Below are 13,824 nucleotides of genomic sequence, written 5' to 3'. Positions count from 1 at the left end.
CACCTTGCTGGGGTCATCTGACCCCGGTGCTCTTTCCTGCCAAGGCAGGGGGTCGGACTAGATGATCTACCTAGATCCCTTCCGACTCTAGCTACTATGAAACTATGACCCATGTTAGTTGCCCTAGCAACCCTCACCTGTGCTGCCCTGTTGATTGGCAGCTGTCCTTATTTATTACTATTACTAGTAGCGAGCACCCTAGTGCTCTGCTACACAGGTATCAATTTCAAATGAGTGTTATAGCAAAATAGCGCTTAGTGAAACAGTGATAAGCGGGTGTTGCTTGTAAATTAACACAGTAACTGCTTTACAACTTATACTTACAGCATATTTGGTAACTACTGACCAGATACACAATCTAAAAGAAGCAGCTGTGACATATGCTAGAAACACAGATACTTCTTGTACTAGAAGACAGAGTCTGCGTGAACTTAAGTACTGGCCATAATCTCTGTCATAGGCAGGAAACACAGAACGGTTCTTTCCAACATATCACAACATAAAAGCAAGCCAAAGGTTGCCACCTAGCTTTACCTTGATTAGCTAGACCATTATCACTATGCAAATGAATACAAAGGATCATAGGCTTTGGGCTGCTAAATTCACAGAGTTAGAAAAATAATAGAGCAACTTAAAAATTTGTAGACACTTACTTCTTTTGTTATGCAGTAAGAGACATACCTTTCCAGTCAAGGTTGAGAGATCATCCCCACCAATTACTTTTATATCTCCAGTTGACTGATCATTCTAGTTACAAAGTGAGAAAAGCAAAGGATTAGTTTGACCGCATTAAAATATCTATTTTTCCAATTAGCTATCCAAACTATAAACCATGGTACCATCCTGAAAATGTGACAGGAAAACACACAAAAACATGCTTTGTAGTACAGAGCATCTAAAAGCTTATCTGTTAAATGGCACGTTACAGGTCATTACATTTAGATTTAAGTTAATGTTTCTGGTCAAACAATGTTTGAGATTTATATATCAAATATAAAAAAAGCTCTTCTGTGTGGGAGGCATCTGGTACTCCAACATTTTGGAGCTTCTGCTGGAAGCCTGCAGGAGTTAGGAAGAAAATTTTCCCCCTTTGTATGAATTCATTTTAGGTTGTTGGGAGTTTTTTCCACCTTCCTCTAAAAACACTGGACATTGGCAACAGCTAGCAGTGGAAGTTTGACTGGGACTCATAGAATCATAGAAAGTCAGGGTTGGAAGGGACCTCAGGAGGTCACATCTAGTCCAACCCCCTGCTCAAAGAAGAACCAGCCCCAACTACATCATCCTGGCCAAAGCTCTGTCTACCTGGGTCTTAAAAGCCTCCAAGGATGGAGACTCCACCACCTCTCTGGGTAACCCAGTCCAGTGCTTTACTTCCCTCCTGGTGAGAGTTTTCCTCATATCCAAACTCAACTTCCCTTCCTGCAACTTGAGCCCATTGCTCCTTGTCCTGTCATCTGCCCCCACTGAGAACAGTCCAGCTCCATCCTCTTTTGAACCCCTCTTCACATAGTTGAAGGCTGCTATTAAGCCCCCCTCTCAGTCTCCTTTTCTCTAGACTAAATAAGCCCAGTTTCCTCAATCTTTTCTCATTAGTCAAGGACTCATAAGTGTTCATCCAAGGACTCATGGTCATCCTCACAGTATTTAGAAACTTCTCAGGTACCTGGCTGGAGGATCTTGCCCATATACTTAGGATCAAACCAATCACCAGATCTGGGGTCTGGAAGTTTAACAAAGGACCATGGGTTGTTTTGCATTCCTCTGTAGACCAGGGCATAGTCTTCTTCCTAGAGTCACCTCAATATATTTTCAACTAGCAAGTTCCCTGCCATGGCAGTGACAAGGTTTGGCAGCATTGTCTTTTCCTCTGTGGTCCACATTTGTAGCACACTATAAGGTACATTTTTCTCAGGGTGCTTAATGTTTGTGGTTTACAAGAATAATCAGAAAGGGTGTTTTTGGGTAAATGGTTGCCAGTGCACAGGGGACTAGCATTCTAGTCCTATTCCAGAAAACATCCTGCATCACATGCTGGCATCAAAATAGGGGCACATGTGGCATGGTAGGGGCTGACTAAAGATGCTGACATAAACAAGCAAAAACCGGTGGTTTCTGATCTTCATGCTGCCATAGGGTGACAGTTGTCATTTGAAACTGTCTATTCATAAAATATTACTCTTTTAAAAAAAAAAAGTAAGAATTCTAAGTCAGCAAACAGGTCAAACACAATGTATGACCTCACCTAGTTACAATGTTTAACATCAGTCACAATTAATGTAAACTCCAGGAAGAGCTATGGGAGCTAGGAGAATTTCCCTGCTTTGCAACAGTTTCTAATCAAATCACTCTTGACAATGATTTCACCACCCTACCAAAGCAATGCAGAATTTTGTTTCAATGAAGAGAAGCTTCTCCTACAAGCTGCAAGTAGGCAGTTCTGGGATAACTTGCAACTCAACAGGAATGCTGCCAGGTCCCTCAAGGACATCAGTGTTTTATTTACCGGCTTCCAACCGACTTTGATAATCCTAACTTTTCTCACAGTCAACATTAAGTCTGAGTTATTCTCATTACTATATAAACTAAAAAAAAAAAAGAAAAAAAAATCAGCCCCCCCCAAAAAAAACCCCAAACCAAAAAACCAACAGACTTCTCATAATCCTTTATTTTAATTTCTGCTTGTTTAAGGTAACTATCCTTTATGGAAGCCCTGTCCCCCATCACCTACTTACCATCTATTTCCAGTTGTACTTTTTATTACGTTTCTGATAATATAACCCCTGTTATCTTGTACTAAACCCCATATAAACATATAGAAAAAGGTGTACACAACAAATAGATGAAAGAACACAGGTGATAGACAAATTGTAATAATTTCCCTCTTTCTTTTGTTTTTTGATAGGACGGAGTCAGCTCTTACCTACATTATACATCCTGCATTACATGCTGCCATCATAAAGTAGGAATACTCTCACACATGAATATCGAGGAGATACAAATGCTAGTGTGAAGGGAATTGCTTAGTGACCCACATCAAGTTAGGCAACTAGGAATATTATGGCAAAGTTAAGAAAGAGAAAACATATTAAACAAATTCTGAAATTATTGAACTCTTGAGTATTCTCCTAAAAAAAATGCATTAATAGCTGGAGATATGTAAACATCAGACTGAACAATGTATTCAATCTTTTCCACTTTAACTTGTACAGTACAGTCTTGCACAAGTAAAACCAGGAGTAATCTCTATTTTCAATTATTTTGTTAGCATTATGTCTTCATATATTTTTTAAAGTCATGCTACCCCCTTGAACAGTAACGTATTTAGTAAATAAGGGTAATTCTTTTTTTAAGAAATCCCAGGCACTGTTTTAATACTTTCATAACTGACCCGAGCCACACCTGCCCAACAAAGACTGCCATTTTTTAAACTAATCTAAAAAAAGATGTCTGAGCTGATGTGACAGGAGGCAGTGAGAGAGCGAGCGAGAGAGACTATGCATTCTAAGAGTGAATGTTTGAAAAAGTAGTTAAACCATAAAAACGTGTTTAATTCACAGCATGTAAAAGTCTTAAATACTTCACATGATGAGAAGCATTTCCTTCATGTACCCCACTAGATTATTAAGATAAGAGCTGCTTTTTAATTGTCAGGGGTTTTTTTTAAACTTACGTTAGTACCTTTTACTCTTGCTTTCTTTTAGAACCATAATAATAATCCTCTCATGTATTCCTATGGTAAAGATTCCATTTTCCTTCCACAAAAAGATGACAAACATACCTCATTACAAAAACAAGGCTGATGGGGGGAAAAAGTATTTGTTCTTCAACTATCATGTGTGTGCGCAATTAAAATATTTTTAGTATATAAAAACAAGCCACTCTACAAATTATTCCAATGCTTTGACACCTAGAGTACATACATTTTTAAGTGCACCTTTTGAAAGTCTTAATTTTGCCTACCAAAATCGTTGCATTGCAAGAAACAAATACCATCATCTTTTGTGGTTTCCCTACATCTTCTCTTACCGCAATTTCTACATTTCAGGGTCACAAGGATACTGCTGAGCATCAAGAGCTGAGCTGAAACTCCCCCCCCAAGAACGGCATCCAGCACAATCACAAGGTCAAATTCCTGAAGTCAGAACTGTCAGGTGCAAAACAGGACTCTGTACCCCAGGAAAAAATATCACAAAGTGCAGACAGGAATGTATAGCCAAAGTAGGATGATAAGGAGACAGCACCAACAGTTCACCACCCTCTCTGAGACTTGTCCTTTCACTACACAGATGCCTACATTTCTGAATGCTAAGTACAAGCACTAACTAGCACGTATACCTATACTTCTATATGTATACTAGATTTTCTAAACAGGCTGTGAATAACAAAAAACTAAAGCTTTTTCAACTCTAACAGGAATGGCATCTAGTTTAAAACAACAAACCAATTTCCATGAATAGCAATGCTTTTCAAGACAGAAGTCACTAGCAAATGGCCAGAAATGACTTTAACAGAAACTGTCAGATGTAATCAGGACGGTCCTCATGACACTGAGTAGACTGGATACAGTTTGAAATCCATTTTAACTTTCAGGCTGAACCCCTTTCTAAGGCTCACTGTCTTCCTGAAATCCTCACTCCTGCTCTCCATACACCCTCATCAAGTATCCCTGTTTTGGCTCTTCTTCATGTCTATGCAAGCAACTTCTTCTCATTTCTAAACTTAAAAATGGGAGACATACACAAATAAAATGGGCATGTTATACACAAGCGTGCGGCTTGTTCATAAGTTCTATCTTCTAATTTCATCACAGCCAGCTCCTTCTAGAACCATTCATTTGTAAAAAAAAAAAAAAACAACCCAAAAACAAAGCTGGGAAAGCAGGAGCTATAAATGAAGTTTAATTATATTTTAACTGCCTCTGTTTTAGAGAGAAACATTTCTGAATGCAATTACAGTATGAGCTTGCCCTTCTGACATTGTAGCTTTCTAAACATTAACATGCGCAGTGGGTATTTTCTTGCATGCAATACACACCTTTTTCCAAAAAAAAAACAGTTGTTGGAAATTGGCATATATTATATACCAGGAAGTACAGTATCAGCAGCTTCTGCTGGGCAAAAGCGAAAGTAAAGTCTGCACATGATCCACAGGAAGCAAAATGATGAGCAGGCACAGATCCCTAGCTGCTACTACTCAGGGCTCTGGCATCCACTATATTTAAGATGCAATTAAAGTGTTAATTGATTCAGAAATAGTAAACCAGCCATATGTTAAAGCCAATTTATCACGTGTGATACTATAGCAAACAAGCCACAAAGATACACCACAGACATTAACATGTTTGTGGCTTATTTGTACTACATTGCTAATCCATACAGATCCTAATGCTCAGTTGAGTGTATAGATCTGGCATGGGGCAGCCCCGGAGTCTGGAACACAGCCATTCCTTACCCAAATGGTGAGACTGAACTGGGACAGCACTGGGTCCTAGACCAGGCACCCCCACCTGATCCTCAAAGGCAGATGCAGGGGGAATGCTGTGAGCCTGACATCAGGGACTCTCTCTTCAATCTGGGGTTCAGTGCATCCCAAACCTTTTTTAAAAAGCAAGTGTGCAGCTGGGAGCCCCACCTGTATACCTGCTTGTTTCAGTTCCCAGGGCACCTGTGGAACCAGCAGCTGGGAAGATGGGATCAAATCTGATCATGCCATTAAATGAACATATGCCAGGGGCCTTAGTGGATCAAAAGGAAAGATCTTTTTTTCTTCTTCTCACGCCTTTCAAAACCAAGATTCAAGTCTTATTCTGGGGCATGTTGTATGCGAGCAAAACATACTATATGGTCCAGCTGTTTTGCTTATGTAATCACAGCACTTCTAACAATAGATTTTTATCATCAGGATGAAAAGGTATCAGGAAGCCTGTATGGCTTAGTAACATTATCCAAGGACTTCAATGGCAGCACTGTAAGCTCTTTTTCCAACTGCATTAGTTCATTTTTTGAACACAGATGAGTTCTATTAACTAATGCGCCCTAGTTGCTCTATCATGAAATTGTATGGTTAACATTTTGTAAAGCATTTTGAGAACCTGGGATAAGAAAGTACTCCAAAACCTGTGCGGTATTAACAATCATAATTTTAGTCAACTCATTCCACGGATGTCCCTGTTAAGACAATTTTATGGAGACTACAATGTTTAATAATCCAAAGAACCCTAGCCTGAACATTAATAACCATCTTACTGTACTTGCAAAAAGTGACATGCTGGTAAGTTTTGGTAATTACTACCGTGCATCAGCTGATTAGACCTCTATACTGATCTAAAATAGAAATCATCCTTTCATTTGCCTGATTGATAAAAACTCCCCTAAACACACAACACATGAAGAAAGCATACCGTCCAAAAAGCAGTCTCTGTATTTCCCTTCCTTTATTCATTACTATGAACATTTTTTATTAAATCTTGCTCCTTGTTCCCTTCTTAAAGGCACGAGGATTTGAGACAGGGGACTCTAATTACGGAGGAAATAGGCAAAACCGGAGGAGAATAGGCAAAAGAAATTGATGTAAATACGAGTAATACACAAGAAAAAGGAATACAGAATACACACCATGACTGCAGCCCTGTCTTCTAAAAAACATTTTTGTCAGACATTCTCCAACTAGGCTCGTCACCAAGTCTCCCACTTAGCTACGGGTTTGTTTGTTTTTTTAAACTAACCACAGAAGCTCCCCCAAAATCTCTCTTGCAGTGTAAAATATGGTGTGCTCAGCCTAGAGGAGGTAGGGATCAACACTGCCTGTTCTTTAATATGCCCCTCCTGTAATTCAGATAGTCAAAGGTTTACTGTGGCTTTTACAGGTACAGCACGTGCGTGTAGTGGTTTGGTGCTTACAAGGGGAGGGGGCCAAATTGTTCCATGAGGACCAAGAGTCAAATATTTAAAGCAGTTCTCACACAGTATCTTTAAATATGTACTGCACACACAACCCCTCCAGGGTGCGTAACTCAACAGGCTGCAGCATACAACCCTTTCATACCCAGCAGAAGTGTCCATGAAGAAAAACTAGAGAGGGCAACTTGTGCTACCCCCACCCCACACACTGCACAGCTGCACATGGGCAAACCAGAACGCAGCTCGTGGCTTTGCCCTTTTAAAAGTGAGATTTTACCTGGTCAGGCAACACCACCAAACAAATCAGAGTCCTTCTACTGTCAAAACTAACCCTGCAAATAACTGAATCACTGGTTTCATGGTCTAATCAAATGAATGAATAAGTTGTTTCCAATGTAGTAATCTCCATATTTTTTTCCTACTTGTGCACTGGAACAGGAACTCTTCCAAGACTCAGCTATTTTGGGCTGCTAATTGGAATGTGAAGATCCTCGGACATGCAGCTAATAGTAAAACCTTATGAAATAATCTATTTTAAAATTATTAGAAAGTCTCATTTCATTACCTTATTTCTAGACTACACGAGTCCCATGGAATACATCCAAAAAGCAGCCTTTTGAGTTTACTTCAAGGAAACAGAGTGGGCACTTGCTAGATCAGGAAACATGTAACATTTGTGTACATGAATTCTTTCCTTTAACCTACATAGCTTTCTCTCATGCTCATGAGGTTTAAGCATTACTTCATATTTCTGAATATTCTGCAACTTAAATTCTTAAGTTTGGGTAGAAATTAATCTTACCAAGAAAAACAAAATCAAACCAACCTCCATCTATTCTCCAAAGGGTAGCAGGCTCCTCATCAACCACTGACTGTAAATTAAAGCTGAACCTTTTTTTTCAATGCTAAAAACGCCATTAGTTTTAGTTACATTTGGTTAGCTGAGATAAATAAAAGAATACAAGGGCTACTAGTGCCATCATCCTGCCTATATTCAGTGCAAGTAAATTAGAATTCCGACGCAAATATATTTGCAGTTTTCCCCTACTCAGCTAGTGGTATCCTATCATTAGGAAAGTTCCTGCCAGTGATAGCTTGTAAAATGTAGGAATCCACTTCCCCTTAACCTGCCCCCACTGCCCCTACCTGCCCTGGAACAATAGCACTGGATTGTGGATGTGGGGAGAGAAGGAATGGTTGGGCAGTTGAGAATTACAAACAGGGCTGCTTTGCTTTGAAAGAGGATTTTAGTGGCCTGGGAAGGGAGAAAGAAAGTCTGTACACATAACAGGAACTATATTTTGTAACATGGCACGTCAACAAGCAACCATGTGATTTTATTTCTCCAATTGTCCTCCACTAGCTTCCTGTTTCCCCACCGGTCACAGCTGTCACTATGCATTATATGAGACTATCATTTCCTCTCTTTTTCTACACTACCTAGCATATTTCAGCATGAATAATAGCTTAAAACAACATCATTTAATAATTTCAACGTATTCAATTTTCTATCAAAGCATGAAGTAAACTTACACAATAGCTCTTCAACCTGATGAAGTCTACCGTCATGGGTATAGATTTATCACTATTTCTGTTCAGTGCTTTGATATAGTCTAGTAAGTCAGCAAAAAACTTGTAGCCACCCTTGAGTACACAAAGAGCTACAATATGATGTCCTCCCATGCCCTTCATGATTTCTCGTGCCAATCTTTCTGTCCTGTAGGGAGAAAACAAACCAACATTAATTATTTATCACAATGCATCTCAAGGCTGTGTCCAGACAAGCATGGAAGTTTGGTTCCCTGGGAACAATTAGCGGTGGCTCACCTTGCATTGCCGCTAGCTGTCCCTGGGGAACGCCTATGCCACACACATTCTGGTGTGAGGCAGATTCCCCTGTATGGGGAGAGAGAGGCTAGGGCCAGCATTGGGTTCACCCTAGCAACCTTAGCTGGGATCCTGGGGGTCTCCCAGGGCTCCAGCAGCAGCAGCAATCCTGCTGCTCGCAGCCAGGCAAGCAGCCGCAGCATGGCTCTAGCTGGCCAGGCTCTGGTTTTGAGCAGTGCTACTCCACTTTTTTTTTTTTTTTGCATGTTTTTTTTTGACCTCTGGATATCCAGGGGTCAACCCCCACCTTCCCCGCTCCTTGCTCTCTTGGAGAACAGCTAAACATGCTGTATGTGGCGCTGCAGACATATTTGCAGTGCTATACTGCACAGCCATGCTCATCTGGACAAGGCTCATTTGTCTCTTACAGCAGTATGGTTTGGTATTGCAGCCAGCAGTGGGAAATACACATGCTGCACTAGAACATATCTTCCTTGCTCAATGAAATATTTGCCTAGCACTTCTTAGCCAGTTTTACTGTTTACTCGTCAGTAAGGTTTTTGCTTTTCTCACTTCTCAAGGTTAATCTAACAGTAACATTGCCACATACTGCCAGCTTTATAGGTCACAATCAGCCAAAACAAATCTGAATCTTTGCTCAGTTAGTAGATTGTTCACATGTGGATTTTGAAAAAAAAAGTATGTTCTGCAGCTTTTCTGTTCCCCAGGCACAGAGAAATATAAATTTGTTTACCAGTAGAACAAGCAGAGAGAGCCGTCCTAGACAAATCAGGCAAAAGACAGGCATTTCTCAGATTGAAAACTAGTGCCTTACTTTTATGCCAGGTTAAAACACAAGTGACAAGGACCCTGCATTAACTCCAAAACCAAGGATAATACACAGACACCAGAAACCAGCTGACTGACACGTTACTTGTACCAGTCATCTTTCAGAAGGAAATCATTTCTAAATTTAGCTTCTCATTTATTTAGAAAAGCATGGTGTAATATTTATAGCATATTCAGCCAGCCACAGACTTGTTAGGAAGAGGCTACAACTAGAGCCATTCATTTAATAAAATACTATTCAAATGCTATGTATTTTAGTCAGCTTTCAACTTACATTGGAAATCCATAAGTAGCTCTCATAATACCATGATATAAATACGTTAATGCTGCAAATAAATATTTTAAAATACCCTATTAAGTTAGTGGGAATTCACTACCACAACGTGAACTCTAGGGCTATCCTTATCTCTACTTCGAAAAGATCTTTTCTCAAGTACAAAGGTAGTTTTTGAAAGATGTTTTCTTTGGTAATCACTCCACTGAAACTGCTTTTCCCTCTGAGAACAGAAATAAAAAATACAAGTTTTATGGGTTTGGGCTGTAGAGAAGCAATAGACCAGTATTTTGCAAAGGCTGATGATGCATTTCCCAGAAAGGAAAAGAACTTAAGATATTAAATTTTTCTAACTTGAAAGTACGGAAACAATGTCTCCAGTGTCCTTGGATTAATCTCGCGATAAAATTTAAAAAGCTATAATGTTTTCCATTTGCAATCTAAACTAAGGTGCCTTTTTGGTTAGTTCTTAAGACTAGTACAGTGGCTCCTAACAGCTATCCTGTAGTTTTGAAAATGACCACAGCAGCAAATGTGCCAATTCTTAGAGGCTTGTGTGTGAAAGAGAGTTAATTAGTGCTCGCACTTCTTTCTAGAAGACAGTATGTGGCTCCTAATTAAAAATTTTCCACAAGGTCCTCTATTTAGATCATCATCAGATAGCAAAAAGCTACAAGGCTTAACAAAAAATGTTACTGGTAGACATTTTTCCCAATTTCATGAAATTAAATTGGCATAACACATTATTTGAAGTCAAACTAACCTGTCCATAATAAGCCCATGAGGAATATAGACTTTTTCCAAGTCATCTGCATAATGTTTAGGTATGCAGAACAAGTCCAAGTCATAACCTTGTTCATCATCGCCAATCTGAAATGAAAATATGAAAGATGAGAGTTGGTACCATCAACAGGTCTTTTCTGAGGAAACCATGACCTAGAACAATTCAGGTATGACAAGTAAACGACTTGTGAAGTAAAACATCAAACCCTGACTTTTTCAACAAGCTTTTCAACCATCACTTTATCCTCCCCCAATATTAAGGCAACAACCGCATTAAACATGAAGTCAAGTATAGGTTAGTATTACCATCTATGGCACATGAGAACCATCTCACATGCCGAATGAGCACTTGCTTAATAAAACATCAAACAAGGGCAGATATTTATTTAAAATCTTAACTAGTTCTTTCGGCTGAGAGAACAGGAAGTGAAATGATTCCCCTCCAGCTGTGATTCCATTCCCTGTGCTACAAACTATTTGTTTTTAGAGGGAAAAAAAAAATCTCCATTTATTTCTAACAAGGGCAATGCAGAAGCTAAGGTACTAATCAAGTGTACTTTATAACATGGAAGCCCTCCAAATCTACACAATATCAAATCAAACAAAATCCAGGAGCCAATTTCCAATAACTGTGACACAAGACAGCTTTGCCAATGTGCCCAGTTACATGTTCACATCAAGAAGAGGCTCAGCATGTTTCTACGGCCTGGATCCTGGGAACTGCAAGTGCTCAACACCTCTCATCGTCAGACATGAAAGTCCCATTTCAGCAAGCTGTTTTGGCATGGGCAGGAACCCATACGGAACAGCTTGCAGGATCAGCACTCAAGTATGTGTTAATTATGACATGTGATTAGCAGACATGTAATTACACAAGGCACTATTAAGGTTTAGGATGTGCCATTACAAAAGCATCAAGATCTGATCTTTCTTGACTTTTACCTACCTACCATTTAAAGTTACTAATGTAATTTTTACTATCTTCATTTCTGCTTTTACAACTGAATCCCATTATATGCAAAGTGTAGTTAAATGTCTGTGGAGAAAACTGAAGCCTATTATTGGTAATTCACCAACCCGTGGCTCTTAACGATCCAGCTCAACTCCTGTTGTCTGTGCAAAATACACAGAAACATTTTGTTACCAGAGAAAGCATTTACCTGGCCTTGCAAGCTGTCACCTGCTCAGGTTTATGCTATGCCACTCGCTAAGGATCATTTCATATGAGAATTAGTAGCATGAGAGCCTATAAGAATTGAAGTTATAAGACTACTCCTCCCCCTCTGGTACACCAAACTCAGCAATCACTGGATGAGAGCACCCTGGAAACTTTAGTGAGCTAGTATTTCAGACAAGATCCCTCTCTTTTAAAAGCTACAGGGTTTTCCTATAGTTCAACTCTGTAATTATATTTAATTTATTTAACAAAACTTTCTTTCCATATTCAGAGAAAAAATGGCTCTATCCTAAAAACTTAACCCAGACATTTTTAAATAGGGATGGCAAACTACATACTTCTGTAGGGGTCGGGGGTAAGGAAAGAGCACAGCATTTTGAGCCAGGGGATATTGCTATATTTTTTGGGGGGGGGGAGTTAATTAAGAATTTGTAAGATTCTTACAAAATTACATTTCAAATGGGTATTTTTTTAGAGCCTCTTAAAAATAAACAGGAATTCAGTGCCTTCCAAATCAGGTCTAACCCAAGCACATAAGCTGATTATAGTTAAACACCACCCTCCTGCACGTTATTATACAAATGTATTAATTAGTTTGCATACTCTGCAAAGCAATGGAGATCAGAACGTATTTCATGCTGGTATCATTTGCAAAGGTAAAAAAGGAGGTTGCCTTTCTCTGCAGGCTTGTCTTGTTTTTAGTTTTAAAGTCTCTTGAGAAATGTTCCCCAAGACAATGAGCTCCTTTTTTCTAATTTACATTATTCTAAATAAGGTGGGGAAAAGTGCCCTTCAGAGCTGAAGATCAGCCGCTAGAAAGCAGGGACAAGAACCAGATACCACCTGTGGTGAACTCCACAATCAGCACCATCCCCTGCCCTTGCAAACAGAAAGTCACCATGGCTGTTAACTGGTTTAATGAGAACTTCAAGGTTACGCCCAGCGCCGGCGAGTTCACAGTCACATTAAGCATGCAGGTAAGGCGTCTCCCCCAGCTGGCAGGGCCTCTGCAACCTCCGCCGGGAGGGATGCGACTGCCCTGGACAAGCGCAGGGTGCGCGTGGGTCGCTCTGAACCTCCGGTCCATGGGGCATGTGGGGGGCGAGCACGCCGAAGGGGCCCAACCCTGCCAGGGCCAGCTGGGGCTGCCCCCCGAGTGCCTCACTCGCGCTTCCCCTGCCGCACAACACAGGCCAGGCACCTGGAGGGACCTGCACCCCCACGCACACCTCTGGGTCCCCGTCGCGCCCTGCACTCCCCCAAGGCACCCCCAAACCCCCCGTAATTTCAAAGTTTCTAGGGTCAGAAGGGACCTGGATGGATCCTCAAGGCCCACTCCCTGCCCCAGGCAGGAATGAGTGCTGGGATTGTAATACCCCAGCCAGGTGCCTACCCACCTTACCTCCCCTCTCCCCCACCCATGTCCCCCAGCACCCCCAAAACAGCTCCTGTTTCGGGGACCCTGTCACCTCCCCTACCCCCACATATGCTGCCCTATGCCCCCAAATACCTCCCCAGCTCTAGGGCCCTGTCACCCCCAGATACCCCATCACCCCCCCGCAAAATCCCATCACCCCCAAGTACTCCCAGTCTCCCCCCAAATACTCCTAATCTCCTCCAAATACCTCCCCATCTCTGGGGCCGCGTCACTGCTAGATACCCCCATCAGCCCCCGCCAATCTCCCCCAAATACCCCATCATCACATCCCCACCCCCAACTCTGGGGCCCTGTCACTCCCAGATACTCCCACTCCCCCCCAGTCCCCATCTCCGGGACCCCGTCAGCTCCCCCGTGTCCCGCGGAGCACCCCCGCTCCCAAACACTGCTCTCCAGGGCCCGGCCCGCTATCTCTGGGGTCCGTGTCCCCCCCCGACCCCGACCTCTGCGCCCCTCGGCTGCGGGCCGCGCTGCCCCGGGCCGGGCCGCTGGGCCGCGGCGCTCACCACGATGCAGGGGCTGGGGGTCGCCATGGAGCTGGTGCGCGGCCACCGGATCGGCTCGGCTCGGCTCG

At 41.6% G+C, this 13,824-nt stretch overlaps 1 protein-coding gene across 1 annotated transcript in view; it reads right to left on the bottom strand.

Moving 5' to 3' along the window:
- The window catches only part of HPRT1 (hypoxanthine phosphoribosyltransferase 1), a 29,111-nt gene extending 15,293 nt beyond the window's left edge, over nucleotides 1-13,818 (bottom strand). Inside the window, exons 1-4 of the mRNA XM_019536399.1 lie at nucleotides 13,757-13,818; nucleotides 10,616-10,722; nucleotides 8,436-8,619; nucleotides 682-747 (exon numbers count right to left, since the gene is read on the bottom strand). Of these exons, the coding sequence (XP_019391944.1) occupies nucleotides 682-747; nucleotides 8,436-8,619; nucleotides 10,616-10,722; nucleotides 13,757-13,783 (384 nt within the window). The 5' untranslated portion in view covers nucleotides 13,784-13,818. The remainder of the gene's footprint in view (nucleotides 1-681; nucleotides 748-8,435; nucleotides 8,620-10,615; nucleotides 10,723-13,756) is intronic.
- Nucleotides 13,819-13,824: the final 6 nt, after the last annotated feature.

The sequence above is a fragment of the Crocodylus porosus genome, unplaced genomic scaffold (genome assembly GCF_001723895.1).
Source record: "Crocodylus porosus isolate Cpor-Errol unplaced genomic scaffold, CroPor_comp1, whole genome shotgun sequence".
NCBI classification, from domain to species: domain Eukaryota; kingdom Metazoa; phylum Chordata; order Crocodylia; family Crocodylidae; genus Crocodylus; species Crocodylus porosus.
The sequence above is the reverse complement of the archived record's forward strand: the minus strand, read 5'-3'. Positions and strand labels throughout refer to the sequence as shown.